Source organism: Danaus plexippus (genome assembly GCF_018135715.1).
Source record: "Danaus plexippus chromosome 29 unlocalized genomic scaffold, MEX_DaPlex mxdp_36, whole genome shotgun sequence".
Lineage (NCBI taxonomy): Eukaryota > Metazoa > Arthropoda > Insecta > Lepidoptera > Nymphalidae > Danaus > Danaus plexippus.
This window is the reverse complement of record NW_026869857.1, coordinates 1,974,676-1,991,407: the sequence shown is the minus strand read 5'-3', so window position 1 is coordinate 1,991,407 and position 16,732 is coordinate 1,974,676. Positions and strand designations below refer to the sequence as shown.

General features: G+C 38.2%; 2 protein-coding genes and 7 pseudogenes across 2 annotated transcripts; all 9 read right to left on the bottom strand.

The window, feature by feature from the left end:
• Positions 1–180: 180 nt before the first annotated feature.
• LOC133320525 (histone H2B-like) lies at positions 181–586 on the bottom strand (annotated as a pseudogene).
• A 1,146-nt stretch (positions 587–1,732) lies between these two features.
• Positions 1,733–2,109, bottom strand: LOC133320515 (histone H2A-like; annotated as a pseudogene).
• A 1,026-nt stretch (positions 2,110–3,135) lies between these two features.
• Positions 3,136–4,124, bottom strand: LOC133320508 (late histone H1-like). The gene is given in 3 exon segments (XM_061529098.1): positions 3,136–3,412; positions 3,415–3,956; positions 3,959–4,124. Coding segments are annotated over 3 exon segments (837 nt in total). The 5' UTR covers positions 4,119–4,124; the 3' UTR covers positions 3,136–3,277.
• A 1,799-nt stretch (positions 4,125–5,923) lies between these two features.
• Positions 5,924–7,748, bottom strand: LOC133320513 (histone H3-like; annotated as a pseudogene).
• A 735-nt stretch (positions 7,749–8,483) lies between these two features.
• LOC133320519 (histone H2B) lies at positions 8,484–8,997 on the bottom strand. The gene has a single exon (XM_061529103.1). It carries the CDS (start codon positions 8,861–8,863, stop codon positions 8,489–8,491), a length of 375 nt encoding a protein of 124 aa, XP_061385087.1. The 5' UTR covers positions 8,864–8,997; the 3' UTR covers positions 8,484–8,488.
• A 1,001-nt stretch (positions 8,998–9,998) lies between these two features.
• LOC133320446 (histone H2A-like) lies at positions 9,999–10,458 on the bottom strand (annotated as a pseudogene).
• A 1,100-nt stretch (positions 10,459–11,558) lies between these two features.
• On the bottom strand, positions 11,559–12,677 carry LOC133320445 (histone H1B-like; annotated as a pseudogene).
• Positions 12,678–13,818: 1,141 nt separating this feature from the next.
• On the bottom strand, positions 13,819–14,576 carry LOC133320528 (histone H4-like; annotated as a pseudogene).
• Positions 14,577–15,582: 1,006 nt separating this feature from the next.
• On the bottom strand, positions 15,583–15,995 carry LOC133320531 (histone H3-like; annotated as a pseudogene).
• Between the last annotated feature and the right edge of the window lie 737 nt (positions 15,996–16,732).

The following is a 16,732-nucleotide window of genomic DNA, read 5'->3' as shown; positions in this document are numbered from 1 at the left end:
AGCTGGATGATCGTTCGATGTGTTGAAACTTATATTAATAATAATATAATTATATTATTATTTATGGGAATCATTTTGTGGCCCTGAAAAGGGCCTTTTTTTATAATCTTATAAAATCACATATACACCTCCTATATGATAGGTGATAATATTATAAGTGTTGTTTATGATGATGTTATAACGTTTTTTTTTTTCGTTATTTAATAACGAAACATTTCACTTGGAACTGGTGTACTTAGTGACGGCTTTGGTCCCTTCACTGACGGCGTGCTTGGCCAACTCGCCGGGCAGCAACAGTCTCACGGACGTCTGAACCTCCCTCGATGTAATGGTGGATCTCTGTTGTAGTGCGCGAGACGTGATGCTTCGGCGGCGATGCGTTCGAATATATCGTTCACGAAGGAGTTCATGATAGACATGGCCTTACTTGAGATACCGGTGTCGGGATGCACCTGCTTCAGAACTTTGTAGATGTAAATAGCGTAGCTCTCCTTCCTCTTGTGCTTTCTCTTCTTGTCCGATTTGGAGATGTCTTTTGGGCTTTGCCGGATTTCTTGGCTGCCTTACCGCTCGTTTTAGGCGGCATCTTCAATTATAATAACGACGACAACAACAACAACAACACCGAATAATCTTACGAATAATTATCGATGCGAAAGTGATTCAGCAGTGCGCGCGGTACGAAGTACAAGACGCTTGTGTTCAAAAAATTTCACAGAAATTTGCTACTATTATTATTTTTATGTTCAAGCCGATACGTGTGTATCGAGCACGCTCGTCCCCGCCGACCAATGGGAAGCGGTTTCGACGATGGGGTCCGAAGTGAATTATACGTTGGGGGGGGGGGGGGCTGGGCGAATTCCTAGTTTCTTCGTCGGCGGTAGGAGAGTCATGAAAAAATAAAATAATAACAATATCAAAAATAACCATGTTGCCAAAATATAAATGACACAATGTAAGTTATAAGTTTTATAATAACAATATCTCAAAAATAGTTCAGTCAGTATGCGAATATCGGTGTTCCTATTATTATTTAATTTATTATATACATATATATTCTTATTAATTAAAATGTAATTAACACAAATTAGTTTTCGGTTTTATTAAATGCTTTGTGATCTTTTTGTTAAATTTTAAATTAGTAATAATAATAATAATAATAATCGCATTAGCAGATCATCGGCTTACAAAAGTAGATTATTCTTTGTTATTTAATTTGTTTTTCATAAAGTCATATATAATTATATACTGAGCGTAGGCAATTTCTTAATTATATGAATACGTAAAACGATAATAAATATATATTATTATAATTGACGACGTCTCGTATCGTTGGAACTGTTCGTATATATATATAAAATACATATACGTTAAACAACGATTTATTTGTGGCCCTGAAAAGGGCCTTTTAAACATCATTTGGATGTATGACTATATACATACAAAAAAAAAAATAAAATAAATAAACAAACATCACATCATCCCATTCCCTATAAGAAACACTTCTCACTCTCTCTCTATATTATCAGTAATATAAAAATACTGACATGCACTATTACTTCACAAGAAGAATGAGTCGGTTAGTGCGAGTAATGAAGATGTTGTTGTTGTGTTGTTGTTATTATTTTTCATACATCTCTGTATGATTCTGTATCTGTCTGTATATAGTGATGACACGATGGTGCGCTGTCCGATGATGTTGACGACGATGGTTAATGTGAGGGGGGGGCTGTCATTTAGGCTTCTTCTCCGTTTTCTTTGGCAGTAATACGGCCTGGATGTTTGGTAGTACACCTCCCTGAGCTATCGTCACACCGATAGAAGCTTGTTCAACTCTTCGTCGTTCCTTATGGCTAGCTGAAGATGTCTAGGTATGATTCTGGTCTTCTTGTTGTCTCTGGCAGCGTTACCGGCCAACTCGAGAACTTCAGCTGCAAGATATTCCATAACGGCAGCGAGATAAACGGGAGCACCGGCACCGACGCGCTCCGCGTAGTTACCTTTTCTCAACAATCTGTGTATACGACCCACAGGAAACTGTAGACCCGCACGGTTAGAACGAGACTTTGCCTTTCCCTTAACTTTGCCACCTTTACCACGTCCAGACATTGTTGTAATATAGAATGTTATTAACGGTTTAGTCGAAAAAATATAACGAACGAACGAACGAACGAAACACCTATTATTATTATACACACGACGGACAGAGAGTCGACGTATATATAAAAATTTTGTAGGTCGCCTCGATCGTTTATACTTCTACACGTACTGGTGGGGATATAGACGAATAACGAGCTAAAGTAGACGTGGAGTGGGGAGGGGTTTCAAAAACTAAACTGAGGTAAAAGAAAATATTGCAAGTGATAGGGAGCTTACATAGTGATGATGATGATAGTTATGAGATTATTATAATTATGTTTTCATTATTATTATTATTATTATTATTGCAATGTAACTAATATTTTTCATAATATATCATCATATTTATTATAACACGAATGAGTATGTTTAATACTGACGTTATTCTCAGATTATAAATTATTATTATTGAATTGTACGCTATTTTCGTACATACTATTATTTCTGATTATACATATCTAATCTATCTATCTATCTATCTATCTGTATATCTATCTATATGTATATCTATCTATCTGTATATTATTTTAAGACGATCTTTGTCAGTTGGAAAACGAGAACACACCATTGGGTCATAATGAAACATATGTTAGCCCTGAAAAGGGCTTTTTATTTATTTTTCTTTTGCTTTCTTTCGTATCTGCGACGTGTGCTAGTAAGATGAACGTCACTCTCGTCGATTCTTCGAACGTTGTAGTGTATGGGGGCACGGAGAGACAGTGCGATGCCGTCGGTGTGTGTGTGCGTGGGCGTGTGTGTGTGTGATATCGATGATATTTAAGAATGTTTCACACACAAAAACTGAACATAATTAATAACCTATGTACATTCGGCTTGACAATTTCCAATTGAATCAAGTTGTTATGATGATCGTATTATTATTATTATTATATCAATATAATAATAATTTTCGATTCTATCGTAATTCTATACGACGACTTTGATATTCAAATATACAAACACACTAATATCAACAACAACAACAACAACCCCGGGTCCCGCGTATCAACATCATCATCATCATCATCATCATCATCATTGAACGGAATCGAAGATGACGCTCAAACTCACGGTGCCGATGCTGCCGCCGCCGTCGCTGATTTACGCGATAGATAAAGTAATATTAAAAAAAAAATTATTACTTTTTCGCTGCTGCTGCTTTCTTAGCTGCGGGTTTCGATTTCGGGGTACCGGCGGCTGCTTTCTTCGGTTTCGGGGCTTTTGGTTTCTTAGTGGGAGGTTTGGCGCTCTTCTTGGCCTTGGATGCTGCTCCTTGGCCTTAGACGCTGCCGCTGAGGATGCGGCAGAGGCGTTGGCGGATGCGGAACCTTTCTTAGCAGCAGCTGGCTTCTTTTTGGCAGCCGCGGCTGCGGCTGCGGCCGCTTTCTTATCCCTAGCCGCCGCCGCCGATGCTTTAGCTTTAGATGGTGAAGACGCAGCGGACGAAGCTGCGGTACCGCCTTTCTTACCTCCCTTCGCGGCCACTGCCGATGCCGTGGCGGCGGCTTTCTTAGATTTAGCCGATGCCGAAGATGCTGCAGCCCTACCGCCTCCGGCGGGACCACCGCCGCTGGCCTTACCGCCACCTCCCGACGATGAGGGTTTCTTTGCTGCCGATGATTTAGATTCCAATTTGAAAGAACCAGAAGCACCCTTTCCCTTTGTCTGTATTAGGGCACCGGATTCGACGGCGCTCTTAAGATATTTTCTTATGAACGGTGCCAATTTCTCTGTATCGACTTTGTATTGAGCGGCGATGTATTTCTTGATGGCCTGTAACGATGAACCGCTGCGCTCCTTCAACTCTTTAATGGCGTGTTGACCATTTCAGCGGTTTTAGGATGCGTAGGTTTAGCCTTAGGTTTCTTCGATCCAGCCGCTGCGGCGGCGGCGGCGGCCGCTGCGGCCGCTGCCGCTTTCGGTTTCTTCGCCGGTGTAGCCGGAGCTGGAGTTTCGGATGCTACTGCGGTATCTGCCATTTTACTTCTTTTAAAACGAACACACACACAGTTTACGGAACACAACTAACAATAAGACTGACTGACAGACAGACAGACAGACAGACAGACAAAACGAAAAGCAAAAAGAAATAAAATAAAAATGTTATTTATTTTATACGAACACGAAAGTGGACGCGTGACGACGACTTTATTATACGTAATAATGAGCGAGAGAAGATATACGAACTCGTTTCGCCGCAGAGGTCGCTAGTGGATTCATGAACGTCGAATATACCGTAAGGAGAACCGCGTTGTCGCTAAACATTTTCACGTACGAACACTCTAACTTTTCACTAACATCCATCCGTTTTATACGTTTATTAATATAATATATATGTTTATTTAAATTCAAAGATGCAATATGATTAATCTTAAACCTGACTCTCAATATCAACAATGAATTACATAATTAACGTAGATAGCATAGATTAATAGACGTTTGAATTCGATATATCATTCGGGACGTACCTAAGGTCTCGTTTAAAAGTTATTTTCTCATTTAGAATACCTTATAATCTAATGTAATATCGATTAATTGAAAACGAAGACATCACTCCAATACCCTGATAACATAATCATCGTCTGTTATGATTTATGAACGGTTTATGCGGCATCGAAGTCTGGTCTCGTAAAACACACACTAGGAGGCTAGAGTATGGCGAGAAGCAAAGGCGAATGAATGCATCATCATCGTCGTCGTCTTCGTAGTGGTCGTCGTCGTCGTCGTCGTCGTTTTAATATTATTATTAGATAATAATAATAACAGGACGTTAATTTTATTATATAATTGATTGTATAATAGAAGATGAATATTATGATGATACGATTATCGAAATGACGATGGTTGTAGTAGTAGTAGTAGTTGTTGTTGTTGTTAGTGTGGTTGTGGTAGTATCATCGATCACCTCAATTTATTTAAAATGTTAAATTAATTAATAATAATAATATTTATATAGGTACATCGGTGGGATGTCCGTTTGATATACATAATAAATACATCGATACATATTAATATTCGGAGGGATAAGAAAATATGAATTGTATTCAGAGAAGAAATTATAATAAAAGTATGCACCTATATACGAGTGTATATATATATTATGTATATAAATTCGTAGAATAATAACATAATCAAATAATTAATTAAGTAATTACATAATTAAATAATATACCCCCTTAAGATATACCTTGTATGAGTTGGCGATTAGTAGATAAATATAAATTCATATAATAATAATAATAATAATAATAACAATAATAAAATATATGTATTTATTAGTGTTATAATATGAGAGTTAATAATGTGTTCGTTTACTGTGTTTGTCGTCGTGAGAGTAGATTTTAGTAAGTTGAATTTGAAATCCAACTAGATAGGTGGAGTTCGGCACCACCTATACCTATATCCATTTATATTATTCCGTCGTTGAAACTCGTATTCGATATTCACTATTGTGAATAATATATTTTAACGGATACATATGCGGCCCTGAAAAGGGCCTTTTTTTTAAAAAACAAAAATATTTCCGATGACACATGATATAAAGCGAGAAGAGAAAATTTATATTCCAGTCGGGCGGAGAAGAATCGGCACAGGCACAGGCACTCGCTCGATCGGTCACTCAGTCACACGCGAGACGTATATATATATATATATATACACACATGTATATATATTGACAAGACGACATTTCTTCACTTTATTATTCGTGACGATGAGATGATATCGTCATGATGATGTTGTCGGTGTCGGTGTGGTGTTGTGTTGTGTTGGGGTGTGGGTTGTTGTTGTTCCTCTTCTGCTTTATATCACGTAGTCGGGAGCCGGTTATATACGTATAGACACGCCGAACGTTTAACCGCCGAAACCGTATAGGGTGCGTCCCTGTCGCTTCAGGGCGTACACGACGTCCATGGCTGTGACGGTCTTCCTCTTCGCGTGCTCGGTGTACGTGACGGCGTCGCGGATGACGTTCTCTAGGAATACTTTGAGAACGCCTTGGTCTCTTCGTATATCAGACCGGAGATACGTTTGACGCCGCCTCTGCGTGCCAGACGACGTATGGCCGGTTGGTGATACCCTGGATGTTATCACGGAGTACTTTCCTGTGTCGCTTGGCTCCACTTTTCCAGACCTTTCCTCCTTTACCGCGACCGGTCATGATGATGTAGTCGTTGCGATTATTATTATTTCTTCTTCACTTCTTTACGATTTCGAACGTTCCGAACGATAGCGTTGCGCGCGCGTGTCGTTCCGTGTGTAAAATCGTCTGATACAAATGCGTTCCTTTTATAGTGTATACCGGTAGTTTACTGGTGGGGGGAAACGTACGATGTGGTGGTGTGGATGTACGGGGCGAGGGACGGGGTACTATATCGCCCTCCCCGGACCCCGCGACACACTGTCCGTCGTGCTCTAGAGTAATGTTTCTCTTAAATTTTTTTTTTGTTATAAATATGTATATAAATATATATATTTTATATATACATATGAATATGAATAAAAAATAAATAGACATATACATAATAAAACATATTTACAATCGTTCTTAGAAAGAAACTGAAGAGAGGCACCTGCGCAGTAGTTGGAACTGCCATCTACAAAGTAAAGCCGACGACACGATGGGGGACTAACATGTTTCGACTTGTTTCCAGAATTCATGTAATTATTAATACTATTATTATTTATTGTATACTTTACTTTCGTCGTAACATTACGTCCAATATTTATTTTTTACACGCGTATTATATTAATATGTTGTTATTGCTACTTATACATATCTATCGATTTATTTGATCTAAATACTGGTGCTGTGTGTGGTTAATAATAAATACGTAACATAATAAATTTTATATTAGGTATATAAAATATTTCTCCGTTCACTAATTATATATTATTATGTTCAAAGATAGGCATAATATTGTTGTTTAGACGTTATCGGTCGTATGAAACGTTATTTTATTAATTCAGATATATGCGGCCCTGAAAAGGGCCTTTTTTTATATTCGTTGTTGTGTTGTTTATATACGTAGGATGAACTATAAATATATGTGTGTGTATGTATATATATATATATATATATATATATATATATATATACAATTTCCAGTATTATAACAACACACACACAACTATTTAGGTACATACACATATAAAAAAACAACACCATTGACACTTCTACGTTTAGGCACGTTCGCCGCGAATCCTTCTTGCTAGCTGGATGTCCTTAGGCATAATAGTGACGCGTTTAGCGTGAATAGCGCAAAGGTTCGTGTCTTCGAAGAGACCTACGAGATACGCCTCGCTAGCCTCCTGCAGAGCCATCACCGCAGAGCTCTGGAAACGCAGATCGGTCTTGAAATCTTGAGCTATCTCACGTACTAGACGTTGGAAGGGTAGCTTGCGGATGAGAAGTTCCGTGCTCTTCTGGTAGCGACGGATCTCACGAAGTGCCACAGTACCGGGTCTGTAACGATGAGGCTTCTTCACTCCTCCGGTTGCCGGTGCGCTCTTACGGGCGGCCTTCGTGGCTAGCTGTTTACGTGGTGCCTTACCACCGGTTGATTTACGAGCGGTTTGTTTAGTACGAGCCATTATTAATAAAAAGTAGTAATAATAATAAAACTACTACTACTACTACTAATCTATCGGTAAATTCTACACGGAACGGCGAAACGACGGACAGTTGTGCACTACAGCGACGATCGAACTATAATGACAGCCGTTTTAAAACCGACGGGCTATATATACGTACTCCGGAGGCGGTCGGCGGGATCGTTCGAGGCGTTCGGGTTTCGGCTTCTAGTCACTAAATCGACACCGTCGTCTTCGTAATTAGCATTATGAGTAGTATAGTAGTTGTCGTTTTGTAATATTTTGATCGTCTTAAGTATATATATATATACACACAAATTATATAGAATTTTTAAAAACGACACGATCAACTCATTACTCTATTCAATTATATCTATATTCTAGAATATCTTCTACGTATCCATATTGATATTATAGTATAAGATTTTATCATATACATACATATCGTAAGTCGACGATCAGTTCTTTAATACATACAATATATTATAATGATATATATTAAGCAACTAACTATATTTTAATGTATTGAAAGAATAATATCGAGCTGGATGATCGTTCGATGTGTTGAAACTTATATTAATAATAATATAATTATTATTATTATTTTGGAATCATTTTGTGGCCCTGAAAAGGGCCTTTTTTATAATCTTATAAAATCACATATACACCTCCTATATGATAGGTGATAATTATTATAAGTGTTGTTTTATGATGATGTTATAACGTTTTTTTTTTTCGTTATTAATAACGAAACATTTCACTTGGAACTGGTGTACTTAGTGACGGCTTTGGTCCCTTCACTGACGGCGTGCTTGGCCAACTCGCCGGGCAGCAACAGTCTCACGGACGTCTGAACCTCCCTCGATGTAATGGTGGATCTCTTGTTGTAGTGCGCGAGACGTGATGCTTCGGCGGCGATGCGTTCGAATATATCGTTCACGAAGGAGTTCATGATAGACATGGCCTTACTTGAGATACCGGTGTCGGGATGCACCTGCTTCAGAACTTTGTAGATGTAAATAGCGTAGCTCTCCTTCCTCTTGTGCTTCTTCTTCTTCTTGTCCGATTTGGAGATGTTCTTTTGGGCTTTGCCGGATTTCTTGGCTGCCTTACCGCTCGTTTTAGGCGGCATCTTCAATTATAATAACGACGACAACAACAACAACAACAACCGAATAATCTTACGATATAATTATCGATGCGAAGTGATTCCAGCAGTGCGCGCGGTACGAAGTACAAGACGCTTGTGTTCAAAAAATTTCACAGAAATTTGCTACTATTTATTATTTTTATGTTCAAGCCGATACGTGTGTATCGAGCACGCTCGTCCCCGCCGACCAATGGGAAGCGGTTTCGACGATGGGGTCCGAAGTGAATTATACGTTGGGGGGGGGGGGGGGCTGGGCGAATTCCTAGTTTCTTCGTCGGCGGTAGGAGAGTCATGAAAAAATAAAATAATAACAATATCAAAAATAACCATGTTGCCAAAATATAAATGACACAATGTAAGTTATAAGTTTTATAATAACAATATCTCAAAAATAGTTCAGTCAGTATGCGAATATCGGTGTTTCCTATTATTATTTAATTTATTATATACATATATATTCTTATTAATTAAAATGTAATTAACACAAATTAGTTTTCGGTTTTATTAAATGCTTTGTGATCTTTTTGTTAAATTTTAAATTTAGTAATAATAATAATAATAATAATCGCATTAAGCAGATCATCGGCTTACAAAAGTAGATTATTCTTTGTTATTTAATTTGTTTTTCATAAAGTCATATATAATTATATACTGAGCGTAGGCAATTTCTTAATTATATGAATACGTAAAACGATAATAAATATATATTTTATTATAATTGACGACGTCTCGTATCGTTGGAACTGTTCGTATATATATATAAAATACATATACGTTAAACAACGATTTATTTTGTGGCCCTGAAAAGGGCCTTTTAAAACATCATTTGGATGTATGACTATATACATACAAAAAAAAATAAAATAAATAAACAAACATCACATCATCCCCATTCCCTATAAGAAACACTTCTCACTCTCTCTCTATATTATCAGTAATATAAAAATACTGACATGCACTATTACTTCACAAGAAGAATGAGTCGGTTAGTGCGAGTAATGAAGATGTTGTGTGTTGTTGTTGTGTTATTTTTTCATACATCTCTGTATGATTCTGTATCTGTCTGTATATAGTGATGACACGATGGTGCGCTGTCCGATGATGTTGACGACGATGGTTAATGTGAGGGGGGCTGGCTGTCATTAGGCCTTCTTCTCCGTTTTTTTGGCAGTAATACGGCCTGGATGTTTGGTAGTACACCTCCCTGAGCTATCGTCACACCCGATAGAAGCTTGTTCAACTCTTCGTCGTTCCTTATGGCTAGCTGAAGATGTCTAGGTATGATTCTGGTCTTCTTGTTGTCTCTGGCAGCGTTACCGGCCAACTCGAGAACTTCAGCTGCAAGATATTCCATAACGGCAGCGAGATAAACGGGAGCACCGGCACCGACGCGCTCCGCGTAGTTACCTTTTCTCAACAATCTGTGTATACGACCCACAGGAAACTGTAGACCCGCACGGTTAGAACGAGACTTTGCCTTTCCTTAACTTTGCCACCTTTACCACGTCCAGACATTGTTGTTAATATAGAATGTTATTAACGGTTTAGTCGAAAAAATATAACGAACGAACGAACGAACGAAAACCTATTATATTATACACACGACGGACAGAGAGTCGACGTATATATAAAAATTTTGTAGGTCGCCTCGATCGTTTTATACTTCTACACGTACTGGTGGGGATATAGACGAATAACGAGCTAAAGTAGACGTGGAGTGGGGAGGGGTTTCCAAAACTAAACTGAGGTAAAAGAAAAATATTGCAAGTGATAGGGAGCTTACATAGTGATGATGATGATAGTTATGAGATTATTATAATTATGTTTCATTATTATTATTATTATTATTATTGCAATGTAATAATTTCATATATATCATCATATTTATTATAACACGAATGAGTATGTTAATACTGACGTTATTCTCAGATTATAAATTATTATTATGAATTGTACGCTATTTTCGTACATACTATTATTTTGATTATACATATCTAATCTATCTATCTATCTATCTATCTGTATATCTATCTATATGTATATCTATCTATCTGTATATTATTTTAAGACGATCTTTGTCAGTTGGAAAACGAGAACACACCATTGGGTTCATAATGAAAACATATGTTAGCCCTGAAAAGGGCTTTTTTATTATTTTTCTTTTGCTTTCTTCGTATCTGCGACGTGTGCTAGTAAGATGAACGTCACTCTCGTCGATTCTTCGAACGTTGTAGTGTATGGGGGCACGGAGAGACAGTGCGATGCCGTCGGTGTGTGTGTGCGTGGGCGTGTGTGTGTGTGATATCGATGATATTTAAGAATGTTTCACACACAAAAACTGAACATAATTAATAACTATGTACATTCGGCTTGACACATTTCCAATTGAATCAAGTTGTTATGATGATCGTTATTATTATTATTATTATATCAATATAATAATAATTTTCGATTCTATCGTAATTCTATACGACGACTTTGATATTCAAATATACAAACACACTAATATCAACAACAACAACAACAACCCCCGGGTCCCGCGTATCAACATCATCATCATCATCATCATCATCATCATTGAACGGAATCGAAGATGACGCTCAAACTCACGGTGCCGATGCTGCCGCCGCCGTCGCTGATTTACGCGATAGATAAAGTAATATTAAAAAAAAAATTATTACTTTTTCGCTGCTGCTGCTTCTTAGCTGCGGGTTTCGATTTCGGGTACGGCGGCTGCTTTCTTCGGTTTCGGGGCTTTTGGTTTCTTAGTGGGAGGTTTGGCGCTCTTCTTGGCCTTGGATGCTGCTCCTTTGGCCTTAGACGCTGCCGCTGAGGATGCGGCAGAGGCGTTGGCGGATGCGGAACCTTTCTTAGCAGCAGCTGGCTTCTTTTTGGCAGCCGCGGCTGCGGCTGCGGCCGCTTTCTTATCCCTAGCCGCCGCCGCCGATGCTTTAGCTTTAGATGGTGAAGACGCAGCGGACGAAGCTGCGGTACCGCCTTTCTACCTCCCTTCGCGGCCACTGCCGATGCCGTGGCGGCGGCTTTCTTAGATTTAGCCGATGCCGAAGATGCTGCAGCCCTACCGCCTCCGGCGGGACCACCGCCGCTGGCCTTACCGCCACCTCCCGACGATGAGGGTTTCTTTGCTGCCGATGATTTAGATTCCAATTTGAAAGAACCAGAAGCACCCTTTCCCTTTGTCTGTATTAGGGCACCGGATTCGACGGCGCTCTTAAGATATTTTCTTATGAACGGTGCCAATTTCTCTGTATCGACTTTGTATTGAGCGGCGATGTATTTCTTGATGGCCTGTAACGATGAACCGCTGCGCTCCTTCAACTCTTAATGGCGTTGTTGACCATTTCAGCGGTTTTAGGATGCGTAGGTTTAGCCTTAGGTTTCTTCGATCCAGCCGCTGCGGCGGCGGCGGCGGCCGCTGCGGCCGCTGCCGCTTTCGGTTTCTTCGCCGGTGTAGCCGGAGCTGGAGTTTCGGATGCTACTGCGGTATCTGCCTTACTTCTTTTTAAAACGAACACACACACAGTTTACGGAACACAAAACAATAAGATGACGACAGACAGACAGACAGACAGACAGAAAAACGAAAAGCAAAAAGAAAATAAAATAAAAATGTTATTTTATTTTATACGAACACGAAAGTGGACGCGTGACGACGACTTTTATTATACGTATAATGAGCGAGAGAAGATATACGAACTCGTTTCGCCGCAGAGGTCGCTAGTGGATTCATGAACGTCGAATATACCGTAAGGAGAACCGCGTTGTCGCTAAACATTTTCACGTACGAACACTTCTAACTTTTCACTAACATCCATCCGTTTTATACGTTTATTTAATATATATATATGTTTATTTAAATTCAAAGATGCAATATGATTAATCTTAAACCTGACTCTCAATATCAACAATGAATTACATAATTAACGTAGATAGCATAGATAATAGACGTTTGAATTCGATATATCTCGGGACGTACCTAAGGTCTCGTTTAAAAGTTATTTTTTCATTTAGAATACCTTATAATCTAATGTAATATCGATAATTGAAAACGAAGACATCACTCCAATACCCTGATAACATAATCATCGTCTGTTATGATTTATGAACGGTTTATGCGGCATCGAAGTCTGGTCTCGTAAAACACACACTGAGGCTAGAGTATGGCGAGAAGCAAAGGCGAATGAATGCATCATCATCGTCGTCGTCTTCGTAGTGGTCGTCGTCGTCGTCGTCGTCGTTTTAATATTATTATTAGATAATAATAATAACAGGACGTTAATTTTATTATATAATTGATTGTATAATAGAAGATGAATATTATGATGATACGATTATCGAAATGACGATGGTTGTAGTAGTAGTAGTAGTTGTTGTTGTTAGTGTGGTTGTGGTAGTATCATCGATCACCTCAATTTATTTAAAATGTTAAATTAATTAATAATAATAATATTTATATAGGTACATCGGTGGGATGTCCGTTTGATATACATAATAAATACATCGATACATATTACATATATTCGGAGGGATAAGAAAATATGAATTGTATTCAGAGAAGAATTATAATAAAAGTATGCACCTATATACGAGTGTATATATATATTATGTATATAAATTCGTAGAATAATAACATAATCAAATAATTAATTAAGTAATTACATAATTAAATAATATACCCCCTTAAGATATACCTTGTATGAGTTGGCGATTAGTAGATAAATATAAATTCATATAATAATAATAATAATAATAATAACAATAATAAAATATATGTATTTATTAGTGTTATAATATGAGAGTTAATAATGTGTTCGTTTACTGTGTTTGTCGTCGTGAGAGTAGATTTTAGTAAGTTGAATTTGAAATCCAACTAGATAGGTGGAGTTCGGCACCACCTATACCTATCATCCATTTTATATTATTCCGTCGTTGAAACTCGTATTCGATATTCACTATTGTGAATAATATATTTTAACGGATACATATGCGGCCCTGAAAAGGGCCTTTTTTTTAAAAAACAAAAATATTTCCGATGACACATGATATAAAGCGAGAAGAGAAAATTTATATTCCAGTCGGGCGGAGAAGAATCGGCACAGGCACAGGCACTCGCTCGATCGGTCACTCAGTCACACGCGAGACGTATATATATATATATATATACACACATGTATATATATTGACAAGACGACATTTCTTCACTTTATTATTCGTGACGATGAGATGATATCGTCATGATGATGTTGTCGGTGTCGGTGTTGGTGTTGGTGTTGGTGTTGGTGTTGGTGTTGTTGTTGTTCCTCTTCTGCTTTATATCACGTAGTCGGGAGCCGGTTATATACGTATAGACACGCCGAACGTTTAACCGCCGAAACCGTATAGGGTGCGTCCCTGTCGCTTCAGGGCGTACACGACGTCCATGGCTGTGACGGTCTTCCTCTTCGCGTGCTCGGTGTACGTGACGGCGTCGCGGATGACGTTCTCTAGGAATACTTTGAGAACGCCTCTGGTCTCTTCGTATATCAGACCGGAGATACGTTTGACGCCGCCTCTGCGTGCCAGACGACGTATGGCCGGTTTGGTGATACCCTGGATGTTATCACGGAGTACTTTCCTGTGTCGCTTGGCTCCACCTTTTCCCAGACCCTTTCCTCCTTGTACCGCGACCGGTCATGATGATGTAGTCGTTGCGATTATTATTTCTTCTTCACTTCTTTACGATTTCGAACGTTCCGAACGATAGCGTTGCGCGCGCGTGTCGTTCCGTGTGTAAAATCGTCTGATACAAATGCGTTCCTTTTATAGTGTATACCGGTAGTTACTGGGGGGGGAAACGTACGATGGTGGTGTGGATGTACGGGGCGAGGGACGGGGTACTATATCGCCCTCCCCGGACCCCGCGACACACTGTCCGTCGTGCCTCTAGAGTAATGTTTCTCTTAAATTTTTTTTTGTTATAAATTGTATATAAATATATTTTATATATACATATGAATATGAATAAAAAATAAATAGATATACATAATAAAACATATTTACAATCGTTCTTAGAAAGAAACTGAAGAGAGGCACCTGCGCAGTAGTTGGAACTGCCATCTACAAAGTAAAGCCGACGACACGATGGGGGACTAACATGTTTCGACTTGTTCCAGAATTCATGTAATTATTAATACTATTATTATTATTATTTTGTATACTTTACTTTCGTCGTAACATTACGTCCAATATTTTATTTTTTTACACGCGTATTATATAATATGTTGTTATTGCTACTTATACATATCTATCGATTTATTTGATCTAAATACTGGTGCTGTGTGTGGTTATAATAAATACGTAACATAATAAATTTTATATTAGGTATATAAAATATTTCTCCGTTCACTAATTATATATATTATTGTTCAAGATAGGCATAATATTGTTGTTTAGACGTTATCGGTCGTATGAAACGTTATTTTATTAATTCAGAATATATGCGGCCCTGAAAAAGGCCTTTTTTATATTCGTTGTTGTGTTGTTTATATACGTAGGATGAACTATAAATTATGTGTGTGTATGTATATATATATATATATTATATATATATATATATATACAATTTCCAGTATATAAAAAACACACAACAAACTATTTAGGTACATACACTATAAAAAACAACACCATTGACACTTCTACGTTTAGGCACGTTCGCCGCGAATCCTTCTTGCTAGCTGGATGTCCTTAGGCTAATAGTGACGCGTTTAGCGTGAATAGCGCAAAGGTTCGTGTCTTCGAAGAGACCTACGAGATACGCCTCGCTAGCCTCCTGCAGAGCCATCACCGCAGAGCTCTGGAAACGCAGATCGGTCTTGAAATCTTGAGCTATCTCACGTACTAGACGTTGGAAGGGTAGCTTGCGGATGAGAAGTTCCGTGCTCTTCTGGTAGCGACGGATCTCACGAAGTGCCACAGTACGGGTCTGTAACGATGAGGCTTCTTCACTCCTCCGGTTGCCGGTGCGCTCTTACGGGCGGCTTCGTGGCTAGCTGTTTACGTGGTGCCTTACCACCGGTTGATTTACGAGCGGTTGTTTAGTACGAGCCATTATAATAAAAAGTAGTAATAATAATAATAAAACTACTACTACTACTAATCTATCGGTAAATTCTACACGGAACGGCGAAACGACGGACAGTTGTGCACTACAGCGACGATCGAACTATAATGACAGCCGTTTAAAACCGACGGGCTCTTATATACGTACTCCGGAGGCGGTCGGCGGGGATCGTTCGAGGCGTTCGGGTTTCGGCTTCTAGTCACTAAATCGACACCGTCGTCTTCGTAATTAGCATTATGAGTAGTATAGTAGTTGTCGTTTTGTAATAATTTGATCGTCTTAAGTATATATATATATACACACAATTATATAGAAATTTTAAAAACGACACGATCAACTCATTACTCTATTCAATTATATCTATATTCTAGAATATCTTCTACGTATCCATATTGATATTATAGTTATACAGATTTATCATATACATACATATCGTAAGTCGACGATCAGTTCTTTAATAAATACATATATTATAATGATATATATTAAGCAACTAACTATATTTTAATGTATTGAAAGAATAATATCGAGCTGGATGATCGTTCGATGTGTTGAAACTATATTAATAATAATATATTATTATTATATTTATGGGAATCATTTTGTGGCCCTGAAAAGGGCCTTTTTTTATAATTATAAAATCACATATACACCTCTATATGATAGGTGATAATTATTATAAGTGTTGTTTGATGATGATTATAACGTTTTTTTTTTTTCGTATTTAATAA